General features: G+C 30.5%; 1 protein-coding gene across 1 annotated transcript; it reads left to right on the top strand.

The window, feature by feature from the left end:
- The first annotated feature begins 12,737 nt into the window (after positions 1-12,737).
- Positions 12,738-17,279, top strand: LOC131629391 (TPR repeat-containing protein ZIP4-like). The gene is made up of 5 exons (XM_058900180.1): positions 12,738-14,082; positions 15,083-15,272; positions 15,356-15,388; positions 15,659-16,276; positions 16,474-17,279. Exons 1-5 carry the CDS (start codon positions 12,746-12,748, stop codon positions 17,095-17,097), a joined length of 2,802 nt encoding a protein of 933 aa, XP_058756163.1. The 5' UTR covers positions 12,738-12,745; the 3' UTR covers positions 17,098-17,279.
- Positions 17,280-18,498: the final 1,219 nt, after the last annotated feature.

Raw genomic sequence — 18,498 nt, 5'->3', positions numbered from 1 at the left:
GGTCCCCTCTTAAATATGTAGACTCAAATTTAGTGATGTGTCACATTATTTCTTGATGAGTCACAATCAAACTCTGTATTAATGAATGATATGTCATTTTTATTACAAAATAGAAGAAAAATATCAAAAATTATAAGAGTTTAATGATTATGCACAGATAGTAATAGTTTTACACTGTCAACCAATAACAACATATTATTCAGCTATGTCATAGCAGTAACTTAAAATTTATAGTATGATGTGGTGGAATTCATGGTGGTGATTGAGTGACAGTGTAAAATAATTTTATACTATCGATGCATATACCATTTTCTCAATTTATAAATATAAAAAACAAACATAATATAGAATTAAAATTGAATAAAAGTATTATCTTCTTCATAAGATTCATCAGGGTCGGCCCAAGGGCCAAGCTGCTAAAGCTAGTGCTTTAGGCCTCAAAAGTTTGGGCTTAAAAAATGCCTCAATTTTTTTATTTAGATATAAAAATATATAATGACATTTGAATTACATATATTATAGTTGAATTGTTAATATATATAGGCCTCTTTTCCTATTGGTATTTAGTTCAACTCTTAACAACCACAAAATTAATATTTTGAAATATATTTTAAAGACGTCACTTTAAAATTTGCTTTAGGCCTCTAAACGGGTTGGACCGACCCTGAGATTCATGAGCAAACCAGAAAATTTCATGAATACATGCAAAAAGATCTTCCTCATCCATCAATCATCCTGACATTTATCTACCTCTTCTATTCTTTTTTATTTTCTTTGATTTTAACATTAGATCCCAAATAAAAGAATACCCAAACTTCAACTATCAATAAAAAAAGGAAAGTTAAGATTTCTGCAGAAAAAATAGGAAAGGAAAGCTTTATGCGTAAAAAACAAGAAGTTCCAATTCTCTATATTCCAGATGAAGAGTGAACGCATAAACTACTTTATTTTTGGATTTGAAAAAAAAAAGGAAATTGATTTGTTATTAATTCCTAAGTTCCAACTAATTTTGCTTTACTATATGATTTTTAGAGATATTCCAACTCTTGTAGTTAAGATTATTTAAGGGGTTGTGTTCTTTGTAATCCTTGTTTGTCTAGAGATTTGAAAGGTTTGTGTGATGTTCAAGGAGATGCTGGAAGTGTTAAAAAAAATGAGGAAGTTGTTGTCAAGAAGATAAATGAAGGAGAAAGGTCAAAATAGAAACATGTGTGGTGATATTTTTTTTGAATCAAGATATTCTATTAATGAAAAAACCAATTAGATACAAGATGATCAATAGATCCCATCATCAAACAAGACAATTAAAACTATATCATCAAATGGAAGTATACTTCCATTTGAATTCTCCATCTGGACATCAATATAATAATTAAATATTAAAACAATTTGTTATGTCATAGTACAGTTGCATTGCAATGTAACTAGTAAAAAATTGTGGTACCCAATCAAATTAATTTATGAGGTAAAGTTGTGGGACCTATTAGAATTACATCAATAAAATAAAAATTAAATAAATTATTTTGAGATGATATGGCTGGTGGGACCCATAAAGAACTCAAAAATGGATTGCACCATTGGAGATGGTCTAAGCTTCTTTGATCCCCAACCTCTGTATATGATTTTTTTATTGATTCAAAAATATTATTTAAAAATATCTTTATATTATTCCATATTATTAAATATTATAAATTTAATTTATTATCATTTTCAAAATCAGTTACCATCTATAAATTTATCAAGTATTAACCATCACTTATAAAATATTTCTCTAATATATTTAATAATGGAATAAAAAATATTATTTTTATATTAAAAAAAGCAGTCATATATTAACTAGTACTCTTGGGATGTTAATTTGTTTCTGTTAGCGGGGATCTCCGTGAGAATTTTCTGTTTGGGATTCCAAAGACGGAGAATTTTTCCTCCGTGGGAACGGAGATGGGGAACAAAGTCTGCCCGAAGGCACTTCGGAGACGGGGATGACGTAAATATCCTCCGCCCCGTGGAGTCTCCGTCCCGCCTAAAATAGAATGACGTCCTTACTAAAATAGCATAATGTTCTTAATTTATATATAATTTTAAATTATTATGTAAGTTTATATGTATTTCCATATAATTAATCTTATATACAAGTTTAAAATATATATATGTATTGTTAATAAAAGAGTGAGATCTAAATGATTATTTCAATTTTTTTAGTTTTAAATTTTGGTGGTCATGACACTCAATATTATAGATTAAATATTGTTAAAACAATATATAAATGAATAATTTCCATATTTTTTGGGGTTAGTTTTTGAAATTTTTACTATTAATTTGATTTAAAATAAAAAATAAAAAACCATGTTTATAAATTTCCGCATGAATTTTAGAGTTCCGCGGGAATCCGCGAGGATCTGCGGGGACGGGGATGGAGGACAAAATCTTCCCTTAGCAGAGATTCGAAGTGGCGATGAACAAAAATTCTAAGGCTCTGTTTGGTAAAAATAGCGGTTGACTGATAAGCTAGCTGATAACTCATAGCTTATGACTGATGACTGATGGCTTATAGCTTATAGTGGATGGTTGAGATTGGTAGCTTATAAGCTAATTGAAGTGTTTGATTAAATTAGTGGTTCAATTAACTTATAAATATAAAATGACATAAAAGATATTTAATATATAATTATTTTATTTTAAATTAAAATAAATTATAGGGTTAAAATGAATTTTAATAAAAATAATAAAGATAAAAAAAGAAGAAGCTATAAGACATAAACTAAAACGTTATTTGAAATAGCGTCTGAAAAATAAACTATAAAATAGTAAAATAAATTATAAACTCGTAATAAAAATACCGTTACTAAACGGATCTAAATTATTATATGAGCTTATAAGACATAAAATATAAACTATAAGCTCGAAAACATATAACAAAGCCTAAATAGTATTTGTATTGGAAAAACAATTCAAAAATTAAAATAAGGCAATGCACAATTTTTAAAATAGTTATATTTCTTTTTTCTAAAGATAAAGTGATAATAATCAATAAAAATTTATACACAATATTTTGTGATTCGGAATTTGAATTCAGGTAGTAACAATAAATCTAAAAATCTGTTGACATGTACATTCACTTTCTAATCTTGTAGCTTATATTTTTAGCACAGTTTAATATTTCCCTTAAAACAATCTTTAAATGTTTTTAGTGTTAAATAAATTTTTGATCCCTATAAATATTGCAGTTTCATTTTTAGTCCCTCCTGAGTTTTGGCAACGGTTTTAGCAATTTTTGAAAACATTTTTTTTTGTAAAAACCGTTATCTAAAGGCAGGGAGGGACTAAAAATAAAAAACTGTAATATTTATAGGGACCAAAAACTTATTTAACCCTTGTTTTTATACATAATTTAATGGACAAATTAACTTTATTTTTTATTGGGTAATGCTAACTTGTGCCCCAAGGGCACATGTTAAGAAAATATAAACGGAATGTTTGTATTGAAAAAGTAAATAAATAAATTAACTATGAACTTTTAATTAAATCAATACACAATTTTCAAACCCAAAGTTTCTATATCCAACTCAAATATTCCATTTATAAATTTCTTAACATGTGCCCTTTGGGCACAAGTTAGCATTACCCTTTTTTTATTTATATCTTTTTGGTCTTTTAAAAAGATTTACTTTCAACTCTTTTTAATAAAGAAAGGGTCAATTTACCTATTTGGTCCCAAAATGAAATTTGTCGTGTCGTGTGTCCTTTTCTCTTTCTTGAAAAATACAGTTTCGGTGTTACTTTTAACGCCGCACATTAATTAGAAATCGTCACTTTCTAAAAAGAATAAATGAAAGTGCTTTTTAGTTTGACAAATGATAAGGAAGAAAGTCTAAAACTATTTATCAAATGCCTTAAAGACCGGGGAGATGTTCATTAATGAAAAATTAACTATTTATAAAAGACACCGTTGATAACTCTATGTAGAGTAAGAGTGGTCCGAGGGAAATAGGTGCTTCTTAAAAAAAAAATTCGAGTATTTGATTCTCATCTATCTACTATCTACTATCTACTATCTACCTATCTACCTATTAATAATAGATTGACCAAACTCTCTGAATTACCCTTCCTTCAAAAATAATTTACACTACAAATTGGACATTTTAGTAATTAACAAAATAACAATTCACTTTTCATCTTTTCTAATTGCTTGCACCAAGTGTTACTCCTTCATTGGTCTAAATTGAAAAACTTATTTCCCCCCAAAAGACTACTCCCCTATTTTTTCTATCTCTCTGATTTCTCTCGCCTCCCTTTACCCTCCAACCCTAACATTCCACACATGAATCGCCTTACTCCATCATCTTCTTCGAAGCAACATTCCACACAAATCCTGCGTTTTCTCTTTCTCTCTTACACGTACCTTTCCTTTCTCTCTTTCGTGTTCTTTGGCCTCTATTCTCAAATCCTAGACCGCTGTCGCCCCTTGTCCTTCTCCTCTTGACGAACCCCCATATGCGAACTCCTCAACTCAAAAGTCAGAAGAAGATGAAGAATCATGTGAAGATGTCGTTGATAAGAGTTCTTTCGAAGAAGATGCACATGAATTTCAAACTTCACGACCTTAGATTTTGAATCTGAATCTAATTCTTCAAGTAAGACTCTGTCAACTTAAACCTTTCATTCTCCATAGTTTTTTTAAAATCAATGATTGTTTTTAAAATCTAAATTTTACAGCTTCTGATTTTTGTTTTTGATGAAAAATGCTTTCAATGTCTACTCATGTGATTTTTGTTTTTGTTTTTTTATCAAACTCTAACATTTGTTTCATGTCTATTTGTTTTGTTGTTTTCAGGATGAATTTCGTTCTAGAGTTTTCAACACTGTAGGTTTATATTATGTCGGTTTAGTTTTTTAATGTATGTTCAATTTGATTCTGGTTGTACCACAGTTGATGTAACTATTTTGGTGTTTCTTTTCCTTATAGCTCTTTCTATGAACTTGAAGAACAAATGCTTAAAGAGCGGAAATTGCAGGTAATATACATTAAACCGATTGATATACATTAAACTGTCTCTCTGGAAGTTATAATTCTTAACCTTTGATGTTATCAACAGTTTATCCCAATTGATTATGTCATTAATTTTTGGTTCAGCTACTGCCACGGCTCTGATTGCATTGTTGAAAAAGGGTTCGTGGCTTTCAGTCGAGGAGTTTCGTGTCAAGGTAAATAACTATTTCAATAACAGTGTAAATGTATCTCTAATCAGGACCCATTCTCATGTATTGGTTTTCAATTTGACAAACTTCCTTTTCATTTGATAGGTAATGGTTTTGTTTATGCAATTGTCAATTAGGTTTTTATTGGTGTTTGTAATTGTATATGATAAATCTTTTGTAATCCCTTTTGTATGTTTCAGCTAAGCAAAAGTAACATATATTCCACTAGAAAATAGTTTAGTAGTTTGATTCTTCAAATAATGTTACTAAATACTGACCCCAATTTCGATTCCCGAGAGCAGTGAGAATGCATTAGACTTGACTTTTAGTCGCATGGTTATAAAGGAATATTTTCATCGTTTATCACCACCAAGTGTAATGGTGAATTAGTATTTATCATGAACCCTTTCATTTACCGAACTTACGGAATATGAACCCGAACCGAGACCCGAATTAAGTAAATATCATAGAGACGGAGGTTTGGTTCAGAGTTTTCAGTCTAACCGTCGCTTTCACCGCCAGCACCATGTCGTCGACGGATAGAATTCTGTTGCGGTGATAACGGCTAGAATTCTGTGTAAAAATATTTATCATCATGAATCCAATTTCATTCATTTAAGCTTATTCACTCACATAAGCATCATGAGTCATATTTTTTCCCATTTCTTTGTAAAAAATATTGTTCTGCAGACAATTGGCTTAGGGACAGAGTGCAATAAAACCAGTCAACTCTCTTTCAGGTAAATTTAACTAATACATATTTACGTTGAAGATTTGTGAATATTTTACAATCAAGATTAGCTTCCTTATGTTCTGCACTTTCTTTTTTCTGTACTGTGTATACTATCTAACTGCAAAATTTGTGTTGTTGATGCATCAGGTTCCATAAATCTTGTCGGTGACGTGTTGAAATTAATCAAAAAGTGATTTGTTGGACTAATTTGAAAGATTTGTTTATTTTCTGATTTGTTGAAATTAATCTCGTGGTTTCTTATGTTCTTCACGCTGCAGGAAAAAGCTAGGGTTGGTTCTACAACACTATCAATGGTTAATAGTTTATCTTAATATTTCTATAGTTAAGCATTATCGATTTGTTTTAACATAATATTTGCGGTACATATTTTGGATTTCTCATCTTACAGGCTCTGGTTATTTGTTCCTATATAAATAAGAACATTTGGTTTAATAAATATTGATTTTGTTAAGATATTAAATCTAGACTTGATTTGATTTGTTAGTGGTTGTTTGAAGTTAGATTGTTTGAAGTTAGATCTCTGAGTTTCATCCTCTGATCTGTTACAGCCTCTGAGTAGATTGGTTTTTGCTAAGGAATACTTGATGATGCCTTGATGGTCTTAGCATGGATGGAGTATTTGAGTTGACAGTGAAATCAAAATCACATTCAAACAGTTGAATTGAAGGGAGAAGTGTGGACATCAAGTTTTTAATTTTTAGTGGTTAAAATTCAAATAAAAAATGATGATCATAGATTAGTCTTTTCTTGCATTTATGTGATCTAAATATTCTTAATACTCTTGCATTTATGTGATTTTAATTTTCTTAATAATATTTTTAATCCTCTTGATTATTCCTGTCTCGCAATTCAAACCTGAAGTCAGTGAATCCAATTTATATAAGTAGTTTTTTTAATCTCTTTTTCCTCAATTTTGATGTGTGCCCTGCAGATCAGCAAATGTAGTTTGTGTTCACTAATATACTATTTCTTAACTATATTTTCTTCTTTCAGTTAAATTTGTCACCATATGGTTCAAAACTTCAAATGAATAATAAAAAATTGGAATTAGGCAGGTATGCATTTTGTGGTCTGTCCATAACTATGATATAGTATGCACCAATATCAGCTATAATACTATTTAGACAAGTAACTACAGGCTGCCCAGAATTTTTTGCAAATGTAATAATTCTTAGTAACAAGACTGTTATTTGACATTATCATGACAAATGTACCTAATTAACCTTAGTTCCTTCGATAATTATTTTTCATCGTAATAGTGAGCTGTGAGAGAACTTATGTTGATCAATTATTTTTGGCAGTTTTAATTTATTATTCATTTGATATAATCTGAATGCACTACACAGCTAAACTTATCAATTCACATTTACAAATTCATATAAATAAATTGTATACTAATTAAAATTAATGGACCCGTGCATCAAAACCTTCGTGTCTTTTGGGTGCCTTTTTCTATGATTCAAGCATATGTATTTTTTTTCTATGAACTATCGGAACTTTTCTTTCGTAATTGTAAATCTTCTGACATTTTGGTTGGAGCACTCTTCTTCTGTAATAGTAGTGTTAGTAAGATATGATAGACAATTATATAAGCAGTTGCAAATAATCTATAATATTATTAATATAAATATATTTAATTTGTATGTATAGCAGGTGTAATTTTCTTTTATACACATAGTCCATCAAATTATATTATGTAAAATCCTTATATAAATATTTTCAAACTAATTTATAAAAGTATGACAATAAATATTTGTATACTATTCTAATAACAACTAATTAAAAAAATTGATATTATAAAATAATCCATTTATATTGTTTTTTATAATAAAAAATTATACTATCAATGAATACGAATTTGTTTGGAATTTTCTTATAAGTTCTATACTATGCATTATCTATGTCAACATTTTTTTTTTTTTCTACACTGCCGCCATAGTAAATGATTATTGGAAAATAAGTTGATACAAGAATTTCTTTTAGTTTGCAGTGAAGTTATTTGTATTAAAAGTATCATTTATACAACTTACTTTTTATTTTACGGGTCACTATCAATTATTACTTTTATTTTGATGATAAAATTTTTATTTTTATATGTCAATTTTTTTCTTTTCCAAATCACAAGTTTTTTTAAATTATTTCATATAATTGAATTTATATAATAATATTTTATTTACAATTATATAATCCAATTTAAATTCACATATATATTTAAATACATTATTTATCAAGTTTATATTATACTTTGTATTATTATATTATTTATTATAATATTTTAATTTTATAATTTTTTATTATACTTTCTCAATAAAAATAAATTATATATATATATATATATATATATATATATATATATATATATCTAAAAGAAATTATTTCGTCAATATTAAAATAAACTCACCCGTGCAGGAGCACGGGTATCTTACTAGTAGAATCTATAATATAAGAAATTTAATAGTTGCGGAAAAGTCAAAAATTGATTTTTTGCCACCATATTAAAATTGTGATTTTTTGGTCTTTGTACCATAAAGTTCTTAATTTTATTATTAAAATAATACAACTCTTATACTTTATCAAACTTATCAAATCTCTCTTCATTCTCTATTTTTTTCTCTTTCATCACTTTCCCACTTCTTTCTTCCACAAAAAAAAAAATATATTATTAAAATATTTTTTTATATAGGAAAAATGGTATTTATGATCGAAATATTTTTTTAGTCAAAAATGATATACAGGAAAAATTTCTTCAAAAGATCTATTATTGATCTAAATATTTTTATATACGAAAATTTAATATTGATCCAAATATTTTTGTAAATGATAGCTAAATAAAAATAATATTTGTATACGGAAAAAATCTTTTATTTACGAAAAATGATATTTATGATCCAAATATTTTTTATTCAAAAATGATATACGAGAAAAAATCTACTATTGATCTAAATATTTTTATATACGAAATTTACTATTGATCCAAATATTTTTGTAAATAATACCTAATCAAAAATGAAGTTTGTATACGGGAAAAAAAATCTACTATTGATCTAAATATTTTTATATACGAAAAATGTTATTTACGATTCAAATATTTTTTATTCAAAAATGGAATAGGCTAAAAAATCTATTATTGATCTAAATATTTTTATATACGTAAATTTGATATTGATCCAAATATTTTTGTAAATGACATCTAAACAAAAATAGTATTTGTATAGTGAAAAAATCTATTATTTACGAAAAATAGTATCTATGGTCCAAATATTTTTATTCCAAAATGGTATACAGGAAAATAATCTACTATTAATCTAAATATATTTATATACAAAATTTACTATTGATCCAAATAATTTTGTAAATGATACCTAAACAAAAATGAGGTCCGGGGAAAAAATCTATTATTGATCTAAATATTCTTATACACGAGAAATGGTATTTATGATCAAATATTTTTGATCCAAAAATGGTATACGGGAAAAAATCTATTATTTATCTAAATACTTTTTTACGAAAATTTAATATTGATCCAAATATTTTTGTAAATGATACCTAAATAAAAATAATATTTGTATTATTATTTACGAAAAATATTATTTATGATCTAAATATTTTTTATTAAAAAATGGTATACGGGAAAAAGTCTACTATTGATGTAAATATTTTTATATACGAAATTTACTATTGATCCAAATATTTTTGTAAATGATACCTAAAAAAATGAAGTTTGTTTACGTGAAAAAAATCTATTATTAACCTAAATATTTTTATATACGTGAAATGGTATTTATGATCAAATATTTTTGATCCAAAAATGCTATACGGGAAAAAATATACTATTGATGTAAATATTTTAATATACGAAAATTTAATATTGATCCAAATATTTTTGTAAATGATACCTAAACAAAAATAACATTTGTATACGGAAAAAAATCTATTATTTAAAAAAAATGGTATTTATGACCCAAATATTTTTTATTCAAAAATGGTATACGGGAAAAAATTTGTTATTGATCTAAATATTTTTATATACGAAATTTACTATTGATCCAAATATTTTTGTAAATGATACCTAAGCAAAAATGAAGTCTGTATACGGAAAAAATCTATTATTAATCTAAATATATTTCTATACGAGAAATGGTATTTATGATTAAATATTTTTAATCCAAAAATGGTATACGAGAAAAAAATCTATTGTTGATATAAATATTTTTTATATACGAATTAATCAGTTATTTATCTAATTTTTTTTTCTTTTTTAACATTTATATTTAAAATAAATGATGTATCCAAATTCGCGTAACCAAACAAAATCCGTGCGTATGCACGGGTTTGTTACTAGTTTAAGAAGAGAAGATTTCTGCTTTAATGGGCGATTCGGGTAGACTTTAAATGGTTGTGATGGTGATGATGATAATGATCAATTCTTCAATGGTAAATGTTGTCGGTTGAAATCGGCAATGAAAATATACTTGCAAACACTTTGACGATCAATCTATTAGAGATCGTGAGTACAAAGTTTATTGTTTATAATAGAGTGTATTTGAATCTCAACCGTTCTTTAGACTTTATAGCAACATTCTAGGATTTATAGATCGTAAAATCTTTCTTGAGACAATTGTCTCTAAGAAAAAATGTTAGGCATCTCGTAGACTTTGTCATCTGACAATTCATAGAGATTGATTGGCCCTGATCATATGTATTTTTAAGGAGTGATCATCTCTTCCCGAGGCAACTATCTCAAGGGGTATGTTTTATATAATCTTATAAATTATTGTCATCCCACGAACTTTAGGGGGCTGGCCGACTCTACTCAAGCATGCCTTCAGGGCATGTCCATTTTCTAGCCCGCTTTGCTTCCTAAAATTTAGGTGTCGAGATTTCTCAAAAATTCAACTCTGGCTCAATCCAAAACAATTTCCTCCACAAGACTTAGTTGGCTAGGCCGAGTTATGGATTTTCATTGACTTCATGGTCACAATGTATACTTCGACAAGTGCATACATGTCTGTCTTATCTTGCAAATCATAAGTACTTGATAATAACTTCAAGAATGAAAATAATAACTTGATATACAATCAAGTAACAATCAATCAACCTCAATGCATTAAAAGATACATAATGACATACAAACAAAACAGTGAAAAGACTCCCAAAACCTAAACCATTATTTGCACCCACGGTTTCCCTTTTTGTGAATGCTTGCTATATTAGGTTTAGCAAGTCTCTTTTTATAGACTCTTGCAGTATGAGCTTGGACTTCTTGAAACGAATCAAATCTTCTCCTATTCAATCAACCGCAAGATCTTCACACAAAATAGGAACAACTAAAATAAAATTTAAGTTTCCTAAAAAAGTCTCAAGGATCCTTTTTATGAAACAAAATCAAATCTGCATTGTCCCTGAAAACTCCTTAACTGTCTGCGCCTGTATGAGAACTAGAATCTTCAAGAATATCATATTTTTCAATCAAATCTTCAAGGATTAAACATCAATCTCTACTGGTATAATATGTCACAACATCTAGCAGAACATTTGTCAAAACTCATGACAGCAGAACCTGTCATGACAGTTGGCCAAGATGTTACAATATCTTGCTCAACATCAGGTAAGAACCATGTTTTAGCAAAAATTATGTCAACCATAAAATCATGGATCCAACAACATGTTTATTGGATGTGACACCCATTCCTTAAATAGGCTTTCCACTTTCTAAATAACTCGCTCGAAGTGTGAGAACATGGGAAGTGACGTGTCCCAAGTCCATAACAATGCGAATGAGGGAGTCAGAGAGAAAGTATCTACGTTCTCTAAATAATAGGGGATTACCTGCCCCATTTCCACGCTCTCTTGGAAGTGTTTGCTACTTCTTGGGAGTTCGAGATCTTGGTCCAAAAACTCCTATAAATATCCCTACCCTAGGATTGAGAGGATATCCAACCTCATTATGCTAATGCTACATATATAGCTTCTCACATCCCTACATGAGTTAGCTCTAAAACCTTGTAACAAACTCTAAAAGCCTCTGACATCTCTTAATAAATAGGGGATGTCACATAATGTACTTTTAGCAAGTACAACTTATAATTAATAAAATTAAAATATCTATTGACATACATAACAAGTATGATTATTTAGTATTAAAATATATTTATTTAGCATCACCGTAATTTATTGAAATGTATTTAAGTATTACTCAAAAATGAACTTAGATACATGATTAAAGGATAAAAAGCTCACAACCATTATAGAGGATAAAATGAAAGATAAAATGTTTATATATGAGATTTGAGAAATGTCCATGATGATGTCCTTAATCTTGATGAGAATGACGATGGTTGAAAATGTTATGTCTACATCAGAAAGTAATATGGAATTTATGAAAAATATAAAAGAGTACTGACACTCTAACATTATTGACAACTTTGTTATAGAATTGATGAGAGCGTTGACGACTAAAAAGGTTGAATGATTTTAACTTATTCATGATCATGTGATTCAAATGGAAAATTTGACATCAAAGTTGAAGTCTTTAGGTATGAATATGAATGAATATTGTTAGTACATATTTATTAAACTCTTTAATAATATATTTTATAAAATTAATAATAGTAATTACATTTAAGGAACTATTTAATAGAAATGAGATTTATTTGATTTTTGTTTATAATAATCAAGAGGGAAATAGTAGGAGACAAACAAAATTGAAACAATAAATAAAACGATAAAATAAAAGAAAATGACCAAAAGGTGAAAAGGAAAAACCAATCTTTCAAAATTCCCGCCAGAGTTATGAGAATTGCTGAGATATCCTCGCCGGAGATCCGAACAGTCCATGGAGAAGGAGACGATCACCACATTCTCTCCCAAATCGAGTCAATAGTCAAGCAAATTGAAACCGACTCCGCCAACAAACTTCCACCTGACTCAGCCGCCGTTAATCTCCGGCAATGCCTGACTCACCTGAGTCAACTCGCTCCACTTTCCAACTCACTGAAGCTTCAGATTTGGAAACTCAGTTACCGTCTCTGGAACGTCTGTGTCGACATCTCCAACACAGCTACTATCCGCTCTTCATCATCCACCACACCCTCCACCGGCGAAAAACAGGCGGATCTCCGACATTTGACAGCCGACCTCCTCTCAATCGCCAGCGATGTTACCGGTATTCCCTCTCCGGCGATCAAGTCGGCTTCGTTCTACTACAAGACCGGCTTGTTGTGGCACAACCTCCGGAAGTTTGATCTTGCTTCCAAATGCTTCGAGCGAGCCACCGATCTGATCTCAAAACTCGATGTTGCTTCGATAACTGACTCCGGTGAACGAAAACTGTTGCTGGATTTGAACCTTGCTCGGTCCCGAACTGCATGGGAGGTTCGTGATCCGAACCTCGCGGTTGCGTTGCTGAACCGAAGCAAGAGCATGCTCTCTGGTTCGTGCGAGGACTACATGGAGCTTGCGAAGCAATTCATGGCGTTTGGGAAATGTTCGCTATCGAAAAACAACGAGGACACGGAGAATCGTGATTTGAGCGAGGCGCTGAAACTGATGAACGAGGCGTTGGAGAATTGCGAGAAGGGATACGGTGCATCGAGAACAAGGGAAGAGAAGGTGGAAATCAGAGGGTTAAGGTGGAAGGTTTTGAGGTTCATTGCTGCGATCCATTTGCAAAAGGATGAATTCGAGAGTGTGATTAAGTGTGTGAAGGTTTTGAGAGATTCTGCTGAAGGTGGTGATGATCATCCAAGCCTTTCGGTTTTGGCGATGAAGGCATGGTTAGGGTTAGGAAGGCACAATGAAGCGGAGAAGGAGTTGAGGGGAATGGTGATTGACAGAGGGATTCCAGAAGGTGTTTGGGTGTCTTCTGTGGAGGCTTATTTTAGTGCCGCTGGGACGGCAGGAGCGGAGACGGCGAAAGGGGTGTTTTTGGGGCTATTAGGGAGGTGTCATGTCAGTGCCGGTGCTGCAGTAAGGGTAGCGAGTAGGGTGCTCGGTGGCGGTGGTGAAGGGGGTAAAGTAAGGGCTAAAGTTGTTGCTGAGCTTGTGTCTGATGAAAGGGTGGTGGCGCTTTTTGCAGAAAAGGAAGCTGCTAAGGATAGAACGGCAATGCATGCTGTTCTGTGGAATTGGTATGGACAATAATTTAACTCTTTGGTTCATCTTAACCTGTTTCTTCTGCTAGCTGCATGGCTGTATAAATTTGAATGTAGTATGTGATTGTTTTGTGCCCTTTGCATGATGATGACACTGTAGGGTGTGTGAACTCTTTGGATTTGTTATGTTAATGTTTTGTCATTCTAAATGTTTTCACAATATGTTCTAAGAGTGTGATTGAATGTTCCAAAAGATTTTGAAGTTATGAAACTGCTACATAGCTTTCTCGGTTGAAGTTGAACTGATCTAAGAGGAAATTCGATATAAGCTAATTGCTGTTCATTTCTTTGTTCATTGAATATGATGTAAGAATATTATTGTGTTTGAATATACATACATATAAAGTGGGTACAACATTGGCTATATAAGCTTCCTTTTTGGGGTTTTCATCTCACAGCTTCAGAACATGTTCTGAATTAATGTCAAGTAAAACAGAAAGATACAATTCAAATCACATTCTAATAAGTAACCAATAAATTAGGTGAGAGTTATCTAGGTGAATCCTAGCTCCCCTGCAAAAAGTTAACCTTCAAAATTCAGCAAAAACTGTAGAATCGAGTTTTTCCATAAGTATGTCTATGCAGTTCTAGTATGCAATACTATACTACTACAATACTCCAGAAACTACAGTTTTTATCTATTCAAGCAGTAACTTCCATCTACATTCATTCTCTTGGTCTTGGTACATTTTAAGTCATCTAGGTTGACCTTTTCTGTGGCTTTCAAATAGATTCTGGACAACTACAGCTGCATAAGAGACTAAGTTATGTTTTGCTCTTGTCTTTATCAACTGCTTTCAGGGTATCTTTTTTTAATGACTCCTAGAAATGACATCCTTTAGAGCACTGCATCAGAAATATGTTGGAAGGGCTTACAATTTGCTAGATGAATATTTGCATTTCATATGATTGGGTAATACCTTTGAAGTTCTTTCAAGTGATATCACTGATCTCTCAATATTTCTGTGATTTTCAGTGGTGCTGACAATTTTCAGTCAAAAGATTATCTGACCAGTGCAGAACTTTTCGAAAAATCAATGCTATATATTCCACATGACACAGAAAACAGAATACTTAGAGCCAAGGGCTATAGAGTTTTGTGTCTCTGCCACCTTGGTCTCTTGCAGCTGGATCGTGCCAAAGAATACATCGATGAGGCTGAGAAGGTATTGTTGAAAATTAGACTTTTGAATTTGATGCAGTAACTTTTACTCAAATAAGAAAATTTATTCTTTTTCCATCTTTGCAGCTTGAGCCCAACGTTGTCTGTGCTTTTCTTAAGGTACCCACTTCTCTATCTCTCCGTGTGTATTGGTTCTTCTGTATCTATGTCAAATGTATACATAAATATAGGTGGCTTGGCTTAAAACAGCTGACAAATTCACAATATTTTACAGATAGTTTTGGATCTTATGAGACACTTTACATGATTTCCTAATCAATGTTTTAAGTTGGTTACTACTCATGACTAAGCTCACTTGCTTCTAATTAGAATAGTGTTAATAACTCGAATGACAGAACTTATGTTAACTTTTCACTTTTTTAAATTCAGTACAAAATTTATCTCCAAAAGAAAGACAACCAAGGTGCTATTACTCAAATTGAAGCAATGACCATGTGCCTTGACTTTCAACCAGATTTTCTCTCACTTTCAGCCCATGAAGCTGTTGCTTGCAGTGCTCGACCAGTTGCTGTTGCCTCTCTATCAACAATGCTAAACTTCTATGCTTCAGGAAAGTCCATGCCAACAACAGAAGTAACAGTTATGCGCACCTTGGTCACTGTTCTATCTCAAGAACCGGATAATGAACAGAAAGTTCTTAAAACCTTAAAACATGCCCATACACGAGCATCCGAACTTGGTTCTGATTGCTTCTTTGGAAAAGAGGAGGTTGGAAGACGTGAGCTAAATTGGTTTGCTGTGACTTCATGGAATTATGGTACAAAAACAGGACAGGATAAGAACTATGAATTGTCTGCTGAGTTTTTAATACTTGCATCAAATTTTTATGCTCTAGTTAAAGGGTCTGATGATGAGAACAATGTCATGATTTGTAAATCATTAGTGCTTTCCGTGTCATCAATGATAGCTTTAGAATTTCAGAGGAAGGCTGCTATGTCAGAAACCGAAGTCAAACAAGCTCTAACTTTACTAGATAGAGCTGGGCAGGTACGGAAATGTTGTTTTCTTCATTACATGGTACCGGATACATTAGTCTTTTTCAAATGGGTCAATTTTTCTTGATTGATAAATTAATTTGTATTTTACTATCAAAAGTCATTTGTTCTTAATTTGTTAGGTTATATTTAAATTGTGAATCTTGTTGAATATTAATTAATTTTTGCTCCTATCTTATGTGGATGCAGATGCTAAAGTTAATTTCAGCTGGGAACTATGTTACTGATAGCCAATTGAATACCATTGCACCTGACCTTTTCTTCATACACACGTTCTGTGCTTATGATGTACAAGGAAGACTAAATGACTTAGGATCTCAACTCTTCACAGTGAAAAGTTTTGCGAGTTCAAAGGCTTGCAAGCCTCAGCACCTTCTTCAGATAGGTTTACATGCCTCACAGGGACCATTGTCGAATCACGAAGTAGCCACCTTTGCTCTAAATGAGTGTCTCTCATCTTTCCTTTCATCTCCTGTTCCAGATTATCTAAAAGTTGCTCTTGTTGTTCGCAAGCTTATAGCCATTGCTAGCATTCACAAGGGTGATAAAGATGATGATCTTGTATATAGCATGTACAAGCAAGCCTATAGGATAATGGTTGGTTTGAAGGAAGGTGAATATCCAATTGAAGAAGGAAAGTGGCTTGCCATGACTGCATGGAACCGAGCAGCAGTGCCAGTGCGGTTGGGTCAGATTGAAATGGGGAAGAAATGGATGAATGTTGGCTTCGACATTGCAAAACATGTTCCAGGCATGGAAGTTTACAAAGCATGCATGGAAGATGTCCTTAGCAAATTAGAGAAAAAGCATTGATATGCATGAATTTCAAATACGGTTTCTAGTTATAGAATACATACAAATTGTACAGGACAGAAGCTTAGTTCCTGTAAATGTAGAAAGGATCTGGGTTTTTCATTGGAAATTTTGTATAAGGAACATGCTACTGTCAGATAATACTTTTCCTCACACATCTATATATATCAAATATATGAATGATTAATAGTTACCATAGAAAAAAGACTACTCTCTTACAATTCAAATTTCCATTGAGACCCTTGTGTACCCAAACCAAAATATTCACTATAATTACATGCTACATACTGATTTTTATCTTTATTCCTTAAAATATAAGATGCAGAATAAATTACGGAAATTAAAAATAAATGGTTCTGATATTAAATTTATTGACAAATAATCCTGCATTTACAAATTTATACTTCAAAATGCTTACATTAGAATATTGTAGAGAAAATGTAATATAAAAAAGTATATTAATAAAGAACTAGGTCCCACTTCAAGCTTCACATATTTTAAATAATTTAATTACTATTTTTTACACATAATTGAATTATGAAAATTAAGAAAGTTTAAAATACTAGTAACTGTTTGACACTTGATTTATTTTACAGAAGTAAAATAATTAATTAATATTTAAAAAAAAAATACATGTAACCGTAAACCAGTCAACAATGTATATTCTATCAAATTATTTTTATATTTTTAAAATTATATTATGGGAAATTAAACGTGAAAGATTAATAAATATTTATTGAATGAAAGTGTACAATTATTTTATAATGTCAAACGTCAAGTGAGTACACTCTTTAATCTCTTAATATTTTTCTACAAATATTTATTATAGATTACATAAAAGAGTGTGTCTTAACTAGAGAGTGTGTCTTAACCAAGATGTGATACTAGGTAAATGTAATTAAATATCAAATTTTAAAATTTGCAGTTGTTTAATTTAGTAACATGATATTTTCGATAACTTTTTAACACATATTTTTATAACAATATTTACTGTTGGGTTGAAATCTAACATCATATGGATCTTGTCCATAAAATTTAACATTAATCAGAATTTTTTTGATATATCAACTAGATACATAAAAATCAACGTCTTACAAAACTTTAACAAAACCATTAATTTTGATCATTCTCTTTAACATATCAAATGATTTCTAATTGATGTTAAATTTATGGACATAATATATATGATGTTAGCTTTCAATCTAATACTGAATTTTGTTATACGAATATTCGATAAAAAATTATCGAAGATGTCATATTATTAAGTTTGATACATTTGATTTTGTCCTATTTATTTGAAACATGAGTATATTGAAAATTATGGAGAAAAATTTGTTAGTTTGATATTAAAATTTAAAATTTTGGTTTTTTAAATAAAATTTTCCAGTTTTTGACAGGAAA

Source organism: Vicia villosa, unplaced genomic scaffold (genome assembly GCF_029867415.1).
Source record: "Vicia villosa cultivar HV-30 ecotype Madison, WI unplaced genomic scaffold, Vvil1.0 ctg.000561F_1_1, whole genome shotgun sequence".
Classification (NCBI taxonomy): Eukaryota; Viridiplantae; Streptophyta; class Magnoliopsida; order Fabales; family Fabaceae; genus Vicia; species Vicia villosa.
This window is presented reverse-complemented; position numbering and strand designations above follow the sequence as displayed.

What these genes read in the sequence shown, in the direction of transcription:
- LOC131629391 (XM_058900180.1), top strand. Translation starts at nt 12,746, where the DNA reads ATGAGAATTGCTGAGATATCCTCGCCGGAGATCCGAACAGTCCATGGA. An exon ending in CATGCTGTTCTGTGGAATTG is followed by an intron (nt 14,083 to 15,082) that starts GTATGGACAATA and finishes TGTGATTTTCAG; the next exon opens with TGGTGCTGACAATTTTCAGT. An exon ending in TACTAGATAGAGCTGGGCAG is followed by an intron (nt 16,277 to 16,473) that starts GTACGGAAATGT and finishes ATGTGGATGCAG; the next exon opens with ATGCTAAAGTTAATTTCAGC.